Here is a 14,430-nt window from a genome sequence, read left to right on the forward strand (position 1 = left end):
TTGGTCTAAACACAAGTGGTTGTATCTTCAGCTCAGCACTGAATGTCGCACCATCTTGTTCTCCTCTGCATGTGGCGCGTGGTGCCTATTATGTTGAGCAGACCTGCCGTAGTTGCTTAGTAGCTATGGTGTTGGGCTGCTAAGCACGAGTTTGTGGGATCTAATCCTGACCACGGTGACGGCATTTTAATAGAGGCGAAATGTGAAAACACCTGTGTACTTAGATTTAGGTGCGCATTGAAGAATCCCAGATGGTTCAAATGATTCCGGAATCTCCCACTAGGGTGTGCCTCATGATCAGATCATGGTTTCGTCACGTAAAACCCTATAATTTATATACTTTATGTTGAGCAGCATAAACCTGCTGTTTTCCAACAGGAACTGCCAGCACTATACTACAGCAGAGTGAAAAGTATTGCTTGATTCCCTGCAGAGAAGAGGATTTCCACTCATTTGTGTGCAACATTTAGTGCTTCCAGAAGGCCACCAGATTGTTTTAAGAGAAAAATTTTGCTTTCTGCTTGGGTTTCTTCGTGAGGGTGTGGTGATCAGCTACAGTGTACCCTGAAAGAGGTGCAACAGGTAGAGCAATTGCCTGCCGAGACTGTCAGGCTATAAAACTGCCTGTTCCAACGTGGTCACCATGACCAGGAGGGCGCAACATGAAGCTGCCCACGACTGCGCAGGTGCTGGGCAATGTGGCCACCTACCTGGAGTGCCTGGCTCCCGAGGGGAATGCGCTCCTGTGGACCGCTTTCTTGCCACAGCTGGACGCTCTGCTTAGAAAGCTGCTGCTGTCCCTGCCACCTGCTGCACCCCCCTCTTCCTCTGGGGGCAGTGGGGGTGGCAGTGCTCCCTCCGGCGCGGCTCCCCTAGGCACCCCGCTGGAGCCCCTGCTCAGGCTGCTTCTCTGCGTCATGCGCGTTCCCACTGTCAACACCTGCAAGGTTTGTGTGTGTGCGTGTGTGCGTGTTTCCAACGTTTTGCGGTAGTGCATCGGGGATTGCTGCAACACGGTCTGTCTGTTCTCTGTTCCAGTCTATCCTGGACCCATTCTCAAAGATACTTAGCTACGCCATCCAACACTCTCTCATCCAATACCAGCAACTCTTGGAACTGTGCCACTTATGTAACCGCAACATGTCGAGGGTGAGCTTGATTTGTATAGGCACTTTTACAGCTGCTCAGAAAATTTAAAAACTGATAAAGAAAGCATATTAATTTTTTATTGACTGACTGCTGATGAAGTGATGTCTTACCTTCTTCCTCTTTTTCATCTCCAGGAGAGAGATAAGCTAGTCTTCACCCGAACAGTAGTTTTCGAGCTTGTACAGGCACTCAAATTCAAGTCTGCCATTCCTGATGAAAACTTGCTTGTTCTTGTACAGGTAAATCATTTCCAATCTTTGCATTTCTACCCTTCTTCAGTTTAATATCCCTTCGGTAATATGCACGGGCGTACATTTTCGTTCACAGTTTGTGCTTCAGGATACTGGTGGCGTCCTAAGTCCAAATGTGATTGTTGAAGACCTTTTACTTCCCCAAGACCTCCAGAACACTGTGAGTACCGATTTAAGAGCCTTTTGGTGGCAGACGATTTACAGAAGCCCTGTATTCTTTTTTTACATTGCTTTTGCAGTACAACACAGGAGCGAGTGAGTGCATGCGCCAAAATCTCAATGAGGTGCTGGAATTTGTGGCCGATGTCCATGCTCTTATACGTATCAAGGTAAGGAATTGCTGTGAAAATCTGGTTTAGTTCCGAGTTTTGTTCTTACCTCTTTCTTAATCTTAGCACACATTCGCACACGTGTGCCATACAAGTAAAGAAACTCTAACTGGGGATTTGTTGTACAGTCAGATCTCAATATAACGAAACATGCGGGACTGCTAAAAATCGTCCGTTATTTTGAAATATCATTGTAATGAAAAACTTGCAGTTATAAGCCAGTGGTCAAACCTAAGAATGAAAGCCTTGGCAGTAGACGTGTGTGCAGACAAGCATGCTCTCAGATCAAAATGTTTCGCTCACTTCAAAGCTGCTTTATTTGGTGAAATTTCTTTCTCTTTTTATTATTAGACATCTGTTGGCTCAGTGAAGCCACAATTTATTCAGCAAGCAAAGAACAATATCATTCTTTTCTGCACCCAATTCAGAATGCGTGCCAAGTGTAGCGTGGCTTTGTAACAAAACTGACGTAGTGGTGATGGGATGTTTTCATGTGGTATCACAAACCAGCAATGCATGCACCAGTTAGCCCGGCAGTTGCAGGCTACAGTGTGCTGCCAAAAGCTGGGTTCAGTGAAAGTGACTTTAAATGGGTCTCGAGCAAGCGCCTTGTTTCACCAAGTCAGTCCTTCTCACTGCGCCTCTTTACGTTTCTGTGTGTTCCACACAGGATAAGCCTGGATTAAGGGGTTCTGCACTGCCACTTTGAGAATCAATCAATCAATCAATCAATCAATCAATCAATCAATATCAATCAAATCAATTAATCAATCCATCAATCAATCAAATTTTATATGCATAGAAAGATGTGTGACATCGTGCCATAATTAGCTGATCGGCACCCATCTAACTAAAGAGAAAAGAGGAAGAAAGATTTTGTGTCAGATTCCTTTAGTCCCCCAAACTGCTCGGACTGCTGTAGCCTTGGAGCAGTCTAGTAGCTTTTAGCCAAAGCCAGTACATGGCTATGATGGAACTTGTGTGGCTCGCTTCGAACATGACGCAGAGCAACTTCCATGGCACAGCGAGTCGTCTGAACGAAGAGACCTTGGGAGGACAAGTGAAAGCGGGCATGGCCCAATACCTGGCCTTGGAGATCACACGGGGAAATGGTAGGGATAATCGTGCGATTGGGAAGTACCTGCCATGGCTGTACCATCCGCCCTCTTCATTGCAGCAAGGGTATGTCTCTGTCAAGTGCTGATTGTGTGGAGTCCTTGTTGAGGAAATGAAAAAAAAAAAAAGCTGTCTAGGGGTTTTGCAATGCAGAAATTCCTTATCTTCTAATTATTGCTAGTTATCTGCTCTGTCACGTGGCCTATCCAGGCAATATTAGTGCCATTGGCAGGAGAATGAAGTTTGAATAATGTTATCCCTACCAGGTTTTGTATAGACTGACATGACTGTAAATGTGAGATACCTTTCATTTTAGTTACAACTAATTTTAATAAATCAGAAAAATGTTCAGGAGGTCTGAATTACAATGTTTTGAAAGGACTAGTGTTGCTCTTTATTGCTTGTGACCTTCACATTCATGATATCTTAGTTGCAGCTTTCTGATTTACAAAATGTGTCATGAAAAGGAGGAACTGTGTCAAAAGCACAGTTTGGACATGCTTATGATTCAATTTTGTGCAGAACTATATGGTGCCTGAAGACACTGGATAATGCAAGGACAATGAAGTGGTTAATTTGTTTTGTCTTTGCTCCTCCACTCCACTGAAATATAAACTTAAGGATACTGTGGACCCTTCTAAGTCAGTATGGACAGAGCTAAATATTTTCTACACATCGGCACCTTTAGTGCAATTGCTTTGTGCTAACAAACCTTACTTAAGCCAAAAAGAAATTGAAATAAACATCGCTTGATGGAACTCCTCACCCAGATTCATAACTGTGCCTCATAAGCAGCCTTATAGGTGTGGACAAGTTAGCCAGTCAAAGCATTATCATCATGTTAGCTACAGGCTCCATCTTGATTAGATTTGGCTTGACCAGCCGCTCCTTTATGCTGTAAGAGTGGGTGTGTAATACAAGTGAGTGCTCTAAGATAGCGTGCAAGTCCAGCCTATTTACTAGCCATTTTGCCAACTAACTACTAGCTTTAATTTATGCCACAACATTCAGGGGTCAGAGAGGTGCGAGAACAACCAACTTTAACTGTCTATTGTATTTTATTCTATTTCTCCAGAGTAGAACAGCCACTCATTGTGGCATGTTTTCACCTTATCTGAAGAGCTTGTATATTAGTCCAGTGGTCATTTCCTAGAAGGCCATTCTTGGTGTAGGGACAAGGCTGAGAGAACGTGAACCTCTTTTGTCAGGACAAAACCCACTCTGCATTATTTCTACTACCACTCATGGGACACGATTCCTTGGCACAGAAGTGCCACCACTGCCGCCACACTGGCCTGAGATACAACTGTCAAGGCCAATGTTTATTCTTCATGTTTTTTCCTTTGACATCCTTTTTTCCAATTATGTTCTTTACTACATCGAGCTTTATGACATAAAAAGCTGTGGAATTAGAACTAGCTCAGCGTTTCCCACATTTACTTCTAAGCAAGATTTTGTTCAAAGAAACAGAATGAAATTTGGTGAAATTTCGTTTGCCAGGAGCTGTTATGGTGCATGAAGCACTAAGAGATGATGCATAAAGTACGAAGAGTGCAGATTACTGGTGCCGCTCAGGGCAGTTGTCGGTTCAAGCAAGCACTGTGAGTGACAAGGCTTCTCACGCAGCCCCAAGGAGTTCATCGACTGCGTAGCACACATCCGCCTGCTCTCATGGCTCCTGGTCGGAGCATTGATGCACAGCGCCCTGCTTGGCAGCACTACAAACTTTGTGTGCCAGCCCATACCACTGGAAGCCAATGGCCACATAGCCGACCACATCCAAGTCATCCTCGCTGGCTTTGCTGAGCAGTCCAAGGCAAGGACCATAGTACTCTATGCAGCATTGATTTGTGACAGCCGTGAAAGGAAATAAGATCTTGTGTCATGCAGGGTGATGAAAGGGTGGCATTTGTGAGTCGTGACAGAAAGAAAAACTCAAGCTGAATTGTTGATGTGAAATGCAAGGATGAGGCTAAACAAGGAATTTGACTAAGAACAAGACATCGAAATGTGGCACGCAAACGAACAACTTATCACCACTTGTATGTAATTCGTATTGGTTCAAATAGTTATGTTGTTTTCTCTCAGCATGGACTTTACTGTATATATAATTTTATAAATTTTGCAGTGCAAAAGCAACATGTACTAACAATATTACAACTTGTAACACACTCTTAACATTACTGTGGAAGTAAGTAATAGCATAGTGGCAGCATACTTAGGTGGTGGTGTGACCAGTCATAACCAGTGTGTACTTGAGATGTGCCAATGTAAATATTCTCTGTCAGCCGTGTGCATTCACTGGCTCCACTGTTTCCATGCAGTCTGCTCACCAGAGAATATCAGTTCAAGTAATGTGTAGTTACAGTACCTTGTATACAGATTTTGCCAGAATTGTTGTACATCAGTTTATCACGTGACAAAATTTTCTATGAGCAGAACCCCTGCTTTAGAAATAGCACCCTAAATTCACATATTTCGCAAATCGAAGTGACTTCAACTTACGTCTCCCTTTCAGGCTTCTGTTCTCCACATGTCATCATTGTTTCACGCATTCATCCTCTGTCAGGCAAGTACATGTAGTTCTAGCTTTCCCATATTGTCTGCCAAATACATTTAGCTTTACTAGGGGCACTAGAAGTGAATGGGAGGGAACAGTCGATCACTTTACTAATGTATGACTGCAATGTCCAACTAGAGTGCCAATGCAGCCAGTCATTCATCACTTCCATTGTCATTGAGTTGGTGCTTCTACACTAAAATTGCATGCTTCAGATGCTCAGGCATAAGTGTTGAGTATTGTCTTCAGGGGGTCTAAGAAGATGCGCCTGAACTAAGTGCAGTGAATGGTCTAATGTTCTTGTCATGCTTATTTGTTTCTGTAGCTTTACTAGAAATATGTTGAGCCTATCTGTCTTTGCAGATTACAGTTTCAAACTAGACAAGGGGTGGCATTTTCATAGAGCATATATGAAAATGCTCTATAGTGTATGCTATAGAATGATCAGAATATTAGATATGGGTGAAGGCATCAGCTTCTTATCCCCAAAGCAGCTCCCTTGAACATTGTAGATTGGCTGAAGCTAGTCATTTTTGTGAGGAAAGTAGATTTGACAACTAGTTAGTCAAATTGCTTGTGGTTTTTCCGGGCTAGCTGGTCACCGTTTTCTGCCAAACAAATGCTGTGAAGCTCTTGAAAGATCATCTGCTGCCCTTTAGTTAACAGATGCACTGTAGACTAAAAATTCATGAACTATTCCACTCTGTGAAGGTGGTTGACCAGCGAAGCTGTTTAGCAGGCGTCATGGAGGTAACACATAATTTTGAACAAAGGTATAAACCCATTTATTGTCTTGACTGGTGGTCATCATAGGCAAACTGACCTTTTTAAAAAGGAGACTGCGCGCAGCACCACCACACCTCAAACTAAACGCGTACAAAACACTAATAAGACCATGCCTAGAATACGCTGATCTAATCTGGAGCCCTCATAAAAAATGCCTTATAAATAAAATAGAACACATACAAAAACTAGCAATTAGGTTTGTATATTCAGACTACAAAAGGCAGTCCAGTGTCTCGGGTCTGCTAGCAAGGGCTAGCCTAAAACCCCTCTCGCAGAGAAGAGCAATTTCGCGACTAAAATTCATCTATCAATTATACCATAGTCATTTCCAAATAGCACGTTCTCATTACCTCCAAGATCCTCCAAAACGTTCAACCAGACTTAATCACTCCAAAACAATCTATCTTCCCCCAAGTCGTGTTAATGTTCACAAACATTCCCTTTTTCCGTCAGCCATTTCCCAGTGGAACAAGTTAACTAACGATATTGTGTGTTACAGTAACATCGACTCTTTTATTAACTGCATTCAGTGTATTGACTTGTCATCGTGATTTTTTTTTTATTGCATCTCTGTACCACTCCTGCACGGGCCGTGAAGGGCCTGCAGTATATTCAAATAAAAAAAAATCATGATGAAACATACACACACTCATTTATTGTCTTGATCGATGGTCATTATTTCACTCTCAACTGCAATCACATTCCTTGATAATGTCAAATCGATGCATGTACGCTGCTGGGTGGTCGGTTGGGCCGGATCGGTGATCCACATTAATATCATCGACAATGACAACAGGAGTAGTGTCATTGCAGCTGATTTACATAAAGTGAGTAGCCATGAACTTTATGGGACTATGACTCATTGCATTTTTGCTTGCTCAAGGGGGTATGAGCCATTGCTCACGGGGGTATGAGCCATTGATAATGACAATTTTCGACATACTGTTCTGTATGTTGTATGCATGATTAGAAAGAATTTAAGCACTGTTCGTTTCACTTTGCCAAGTGCTTGTAGCCTCTGCCTTACGGGGCTATGAGCCGTTGCATTTTTTCCTTGCTTACGGGAGCATGATGCTTACAGGGGTAAGAGCTATTGATGATAATAGTTTTTGTTCACAGAGAACGAAAATGCATGGAACTCTAGTCCTATTCAGAAAATGTGTTTGCATACCAATATGCTTGCAGTATCAGTGGGACACTAGATTAAGAAAGTGCGTAAGTTAGGGAGAAAACACTAAGTCAAAGCTTAGCCAGAGTCCTTTAACTTCTTTTTGATTTCTAAGTCATCTTGTCATGTTTTCTTTTTTCTTTTTTTAGACAGACGCATTGCCCACTAATCCAAAGCACATAATTTTGAAGCCTGAATATGTGACAGAAATTATGATTGCCTTTATTTACATGGCTTTATCAAGTCAGGTTTAGTTTAAGTTCAAGCAAATTATGACTGCAAGCTTTTTGTAATGGAAATGATAACATAGCTTATTGCACTGATAAAGGTTGAATATAGATTTATAAAATTTACTTGCTATCATTATTGGTTTTCTACATCCAGGAATGAAATGCCTGGAACACACGTGGGAACAAAATGCACCATACAGCACCCAACTAGGTCCCTTACCCCACACGCAGCATGCATAGTATGCCTTCAACACCTACTTTGAAGGCAGTTGGGTTAAGTGCAGAAAAAAAGAAGCAATATAGTGTGAAGAAAATGTTTAAGAGAGCCTTGTGGAAGTCATTCTATAATGACAGAAAAAAACAAATGATTCAATCAGCGTGTTTACTGAGTACCGTGAAACAGGTGATGGCTATTGCCTTTCTCTCATGTCATGTGTGAGCGATAACAAACAGCCCTGTTGGAGAATTTGGCTGTCGGCTTGCCATGGCTTTTTATTGCTGTACAGCACCAGTTCCTTTTCTCAATTGTGTGTGTGCAAGGTTGCACATTTAGCTGGTGTATTTCCAGCTAGCCATTCTGAATCCCACAATTATATGTGCATTGTTTCAATAAATTGGCGTGAAGAACAATAAAGGGAAAAGATGGAAACAACACATGGAGAACATGTGTCATCATGTGTGGAGAAGCAAAGTTCCGTTGTGCATCAGCCAGTGAAATTCACTACAAGTAATTTCCCGACTAACTGATAGCGTCTTGTTGTGAGTGCTTTGCTGACAGGTGGCGACTTTCTGTGCAGCTGTGGACCATGTACTGTGAACATATGGTGTCACTAAACCCTCCGGGCAGTGAACAGAGCCAACTGTACACGCTGACCTTGACGGACTTCTGGATCAAGATCACACCTGGCATCCTTCAACTTGTGTGCCATTCCAAAGTGGCAAGTGCTTTTCTGAACTTTGCGAATTTCATGAGAATTTCTGCCACGTGCCATCATTGTTAGTGAGAAGCATTACCAAAGACAGGTGGCATTTCGTGCCCAAACCTTTCCCTGTAGCAAACACAAGTCCCATAGTTGCGGGGAACACTATAATGGTGTTGCACAGCTGTGGATGTGAAAGCAGAACTAGGAAAACCCTAGAGAGCACCACAAGACACGTATTGCATCTAAGCTGTTAGGTGGAGAGTCGTTTAATATTGTTGCTGTGTGGACTGCCTAGCAGTAGAGCAAGGCAGCATTTATCGGTCACATCTTCATTGTTCTGGCCAAAAGCCATCAATCTTATATTTCTTTGCTTTCTTTGATTTCATGTCCATAGTGTTCCAATATGTGCATGTTGCTGGGATGTTTACATATGTAGGCGTTTTTACTATTGTTGCGCCTGCTTAGCTAGACACTGTGGCTCCACCTCATTCAAGAGGTTATGTGGTCATCTTTCAGAAGAGAAGCACAAATTGACACAAATTTTGGGCGTGAAATTCAAGAATGTAAACTTTACCTTCCGTTTCTTGTGCCACTAACCAACTTTTACTGCTCTTAAGTTTGATCAAAAGCATTGATTCGAGCTTGTTGGTCTGTCATACTGGGAACCTCAGTAGTGCTAAAAAGACAGGGACAGACAGGAACAATACATGGCGCTAACTTGCACAGAAATTCCATAAAAAAAGACATGTGCCTTTCCGAAATAAACAGTTTTGAAGTTGTAAACGAGAAGAAAGGGGGTTAACCGAGGGGCCCAATTTTAATTAGTCATATCATAAGAAGCCATTGTTGCACAAGCATAAGCTGTGCATTCCGCATTGAATGATTAGTTATGGCGAGTGATGAAACACGTACTACGAAGAGGAATGTGTGCATGTGACCGCGCCTCTCTGACTGGGAGCATTCTGCTTTGAAAGTGAACGAGCGTGGCATTTGGTTTGAAATTTCAGCTGTTCTCGCAGCACTCAGAGCAGTAATAACTTGCAGACGCGATTGTCAGCGTGTCAAGTACATGCTACACTTGTTTGTTAAAAGTGGCCAAACCTGCTGAGGGGCCCTTTAAAGGTGCCAGCTAATCTGCCAAGGTAGAAATCAGCTATAGACTCACTAGCTGAAATGAAAAGTTGTCAGAATCTTTAACAAATATAAGTTCTTTGAAGGGGGTGAAGGAAGGGCATTGAATGGTGCTCTAATTCCAGTCTGAATGATAGCTGTCCATGCTTGAGGAGACATGATGGGTATTGTTTGAAGTAGCCATGCATGAAAAGTGTAAATGTGCAAGTAGACTTCTCCGCATAGCTCTGTCAATAAGAGGGTCAAGCTCTTGCTTAGAAAATGGGGCGAAGGCAGCTTTGCAGGAAAGGGAGAACAGCAGGTATACCTTGCCTTGTCCCACATAGTGCCATCTCACCGGCAGTGTTTCAGTCTTGTGAGGAATCTTGCTTGTGAACTTTAGCTTTTATTGACGTTTAGTTTTTGCCAATGACAGTTGTAAAGACAGACTGTGCACCTCTGCTTCATGCTCTAGGTGAGTTGCAAAACCTACAACGCAGTTTTCCTGCACTGCAGAAATTCATGCACAGTGGCTGCACAGCCCGTCCTCAGTGCAATTGTTTCGTGCAGTGTAGCATCTCACGTGTTTGACTTCTGTGAATGCCTGCATTGCTCTTCAGAAACAGCTAGTGACAGCGCCATTCAAGAGGAAATAATAAAATCTAAAGTGCGTGAAAGAGTCAGTGGAGGGTCTACAAAGGAATCCCACCCTGAGCCCCTATATGCCTGCGTCTCTAGAAGCCGAACGCGTGCTGGTAAATACTACAGTGCACATAACACTTGCAGCCAGAACAGCTTGCCCTGCCATTGTACATGAATTTTTACAGTGCTGGAAAGTCTTCCTCACAGGTTTTGCAACTCATCTATTGTGTCATCGTGATGAATGCTCAAGCTCCCAAATACTCAGTGAGGGTTCTATCTGCATGTGGTCTTGGAATAGACGAGTGTCTTGACTATACTGCTTCACGCTTCAGCATGCATTCCCTGGCTTCCCACTGGCTTGTGTGTGTATCTCGCTTCAATGGTGACTGTCTGTGTTCTGCTTCTCTCCCTTCTCTGCTTACTTGCTTCCCCTCCTGGATGCTTGCAGGAAGGCCATTCTCAGGTGTGCAGGCCATATTTGTCTTGCTCAAGGTGTTGTTCTAACTGTGCTTCCTTTTGTCTCGTGGGCTCTCTGCCACTCAGCAACTTAGCCCATGCTGCTCTGCCAGGTTTGAAGAGAACTGAGCTAAGGGTCGTTGAAAAATATTTATCCTGTAGCTAAACTGCGTAGTGTTTTCACTACAAAACGGTTGCCTAACTGAATTAGAGTGTGTGAAAAGGAACCAAAAACACAGCTGATGCCCTGTGGTGATGAACAGTTGTCAATGTCAGCTGTGGTTGATACCAAGCAGAACACATGTACACGAAGTGCGTTTAAAACTTTGCTACTGTGAAGTTGCCAGTGTCACAGAAAGTGTCACAGCAGAGGTTCAAAGACAGCATCTGCAGAGCTAGGATCTATCAAGAAGGATTTGATGGTGATGTCAGTACACCTTCACCCAGGTGAGCAGGATATAAGTTAAAAGAAAGACCCCTGCTGTACTTAGTGTCTATATGAATAACAATGTAACGGGCCAGCTTAAGGTGTACCTAAACTTCCTGCATGTAGCACAAATGCCAGTGGAGGGAAAGAGCCACTACCATTGGCAAAGTGTTACTATATGAAGACCTCCACATATAATGACACTTCCGCATTATATGTGTAGATACTGAACGATATGATGATCCTTTTCGATCTTTACATACTGTCTATGAAAAAAGAAGAAGAAAATTTGGCAGAGACACTTAACTGCTTACGTGCAGGAATGCAAAAGCATAATACCGTTAGTAGACCTGGGAACGCCATGAGCATGCTCACGTTACACACTCATTATGTGGTGTCTCCTCCTCCCCAATGGTTGTGCCATCACATGCTCATAGATACATGCACTAGGTCACACCTTTAGTCAGCAAGATGACTGTGACGTCAAATGTGCAATGATGCACACACTAGGCACACATTTAGTCAGCCAGAACAGTGTAGCCACGATGGTGTCGGGGAAGCATGCTCATCTCGTACCCTGGAACCCCGGATTCGATTCCCACCCAAACCGAAATTTACCAGATTTTCTTTTCAAAACCGTTAATTTACTTTGTTTGCAGGAACCTCTCTGAGAAATTTCTTATTAGTCTGAGCATTTTTTGACGTGTTTTTACTCTTTGCGCCATTGGCCATTTTTGGTAGCAGCTTTGAGCATTTTCGTGTAATGAAGCATATAATGCTGTCACATTAAAAAAAGTTACAGTTCCACCCGAAAGGCGAAACTGATATGAATGATTGTGATAGCAAATTAGTAGATAGCTGTATGAAGTAAACATAGTAGTTTTATCAGCCGTATAATCTTGTAAAGATTGGCTTACTAACTAAATTAACAATGATAGAATGTGTAAGCGTGACTTAATGAGGACGTAGAAGGAAACAGGCACATAGAGACAGCGCTGTCTTTGTATGTCGGCTTCTTTCTATGTCCTTGTTCAGTCACGCTTACACATTCTATTGTAGATTTAAACCAACTAGCCTGTAAACGTGTTTTAACTAAATTAACCAGCACAGTGTCACACGCGCACAGGTAAACAGGAACACATCTCGCTCGATGACAGCGGAAACCATCTGTGAAACACTTTTGAATACGAATTAGGAATCGTGGCAGGAGCCGCGAGTCAGTTGACCTCCATGCATCTGTCGCTTCAACGTGAACTAAACATTGAAAGCACAGCACATATGAAGCTACTGGCACTACACGCACTGTGCAAGCATCACAGATCACTTTGAGGATGAGGCCCGCTTGGGCACGTAATTAGGCCATGTCGCAGATCGCTTTCAAGACACACGAGCGCCGGCAATGCATCCCTAGGGCATGCGCCAAAGGCATCTACAACGGCGTCCGCGATTCACATGGCCAACGCCGTAATAGACGCCGCAGTTGTTTCCACTTTGTAGGGAGCGGTGGGTGAGGAAGACATTCAGGCGCCCTAGCAGCTGCCTGAGAGGAATGCCCCTCCTCCCTCTCCTGACCCCCCCTGCCTCGCGCGCCACAGGAGAGGGCACGCATCTGGGCGGTGTTCCATGCTCACGCACACGAGATTGAACTGCATTTGCCGGCTTAGCCTCACCTGCTTTCACTCATACGGAAACTCGCGGCGGCGGCGGTGGCAGAAATGCACCAGGAATTTCCATATAAACCTTGTGTTTTATATGTTAAAATCCTTCACCATATGAAGACCTTGTATATTTCATTCACTGCACACAGCGCTATATGGAAGTCTAAACTGGGCAGCTTGCAAATGAGAAAAGATTGAAAGGTCACCACAGCTCTGGGTTGGCTTACAACAGGCACTCAAAGTCCTGAATAGCCAACATGCCTGGACTTTTTTCCACCTTCCAGTATTCCGGTATTCATAGTTGCATATTTGATTATGATGCAATATTGAATACTCACATCATTCAGATTCTTCAATTTGAAGCACTGTTCAATTTGCATTGAAAACTTCAAACATTTGAACACTCCTAAGTACAAATACAACAGCTCTATCTTGTAATTCTGGAAATGGTCATCTTTGCTTTCATTAATGTACTTTTCATGCGACAAAAAATGTGTCTCTGGTCACTTGGCTACTTTTGTAACTTTGACATGTATTTACATAAGTTTTGGTACTTAGAACCCTCTCTCTCTCTCTCTTTTTCCCAGCTGGCAGAAATGGTGAGCCTGCATTTTTTGAGCTTGATGGAAGCATTGCTGGAATGCAACTCTACAGTCCTCGCAAGGGTAAGTGTAAGGAGCACTGCCTTGTTTTGTGTTTTTGCTTTGTTTGTGTAATGTTTTGTTTTGTGTAATGTGTTTTTGCTCACTTTTTCAGCTGCTTCCTATGTGGACACCAGTACTATACAGCTACCAAGGACAGGTAAGGAGCAATGACAGATTAGAAATTCTGCTGTGCTTGCACTAGCTTAAGGCTAGCCGAGGAGGTGCTCAAACGCAACTTCCATTGCTCTAACATCCCATTGCTGGCATTCCATGTGCTAGATGGCAGGTGCTCTTGTAAGAATGAAAAGTATTGGCATGCTAAAAGTTCTCAAATGTGGAATGTGTAGTTTGTAATACAAAAGCATTACATGGCTCATGAAGTGGAAAATCCAGCAGCGTGGCCAGAGATGGTACAAAAAGTCACCTGGTCACAGAGACACACTCGTGCCACTGCTCGCACGTTTGTTGTCATCTGCTACCACAGCTGGCTCTGATGCCACTCATCATGCCAGCGTTCCCATGCTGCCTCCCCCCCTCCTCTGCAAAGCCACTGCCAGTCAGTGCGGTGATTTCAGTGAGTTCTGTTGTGGGCTCCAATCAACCAACTTTAGAATTCTCAGTCAGTAGCTGCGTCTGGCTCCTTTAGATGTCCACGCAAGTACGCGAATGAGGTCGAGGCACATGCTACAAGAATTTTTGTATTATTATTATTTCAAAAGTTTGTTGAACGCCAAAAACTGAAAAAACTAGTGCTTTATATGTTAAAATCCTTCCACATATAAAGACCCTGTTTACTTCATTCACTGCATAAAAAATAAATAATATAAAAAAATTATGCAAGAAGTGACACAAGGCAGTGTGCCATTAAGGCAGTGTGCAGGCAGTGTGTGTGTAATGCCATTAAGTGTTGTAAAACGATTCGTCATCCGGCAGATGTCACAATGTTTTCGCATTCATCCATGTAGGGATGCTTAAGTGCCC

The 14,430-nt window shown here is 43.2% G+C and overlaps 1 protein-coding gene across 2 annotated transcripts in view; it reads left to right on the forward strand.

Annotated features, from left to right (window-relative positions):
- Window positions 1–14,430, forward strand: part of unc79 (UNC-79 domain-containing protein) — a 109,512-nt gene that overhangs the window by 89,649 nt on the left and 5,433 nt on the right. The window contains exons 47-58 of one of the 2 annotated variants that reach the window (XM_070521741.1): window positions 687–947; window positions 1,039–1,149; window positions 1,284–1,388; window positions 1,477–1,560; window positions 1,640–1,729; window positions 2,736–2,911; window positions 4,472–4,661; window positions 5,364–5,414; window positions 8,387–8,531; window positions 10,717–10,727; window positions 13,393–13,470; window positions 13,562–13,606. In XM_070521741.1, coding sequence (XP_070377842.1) covers window positions 687–947; window positions 1,039–1,149; window positions 1,284–1,388; window positions 1,477–1,560; window positions 1,640–1,729; window positions 2,736–2,911; window positions 4,472–4,661; window positions 5,364–5,414; window positions 8,387–8,531; window positions 10,717–10,727; window positions 13,393–13,470; window positions 13,562–13,606 — 1,347 coding nt within the window. The remainder of the gene's footprint in view (window positions 1–686; window positions 948–1,038; window positions 1,150–1,283; window positions 1,389–1,476; window positions 1,561–1,639; window positions 1,730–2,735; window positions 2,912–4,471; window positions 4,662–5,363; window positions 5,415–8,386; window positions 8,532–10,716; window positions 10,728–13,392; window positions 13,471–13,561; window positions 13,607–14,430) is intronic. The other variant, XM_070521742.1, reaches the window with a different exon arrangement.

This window comes from Dermacentor albipictus, chromosome 7 (genome assembly GCF_038994185.2).
Source record: "Dermacentor albipictus isolate Rhodes 1998 colony chromosome 7, USDA_Dalb.pri_finalv2, whole genome shotgun sequence".
Classification (NCBI taxonomy): domain Eukaryota; kingdom Metazoa; phylum Arthropoda; class Arachnida; order Ixodida; family Ixodidae; genus Dermacentor; species Dermacentor albipictus.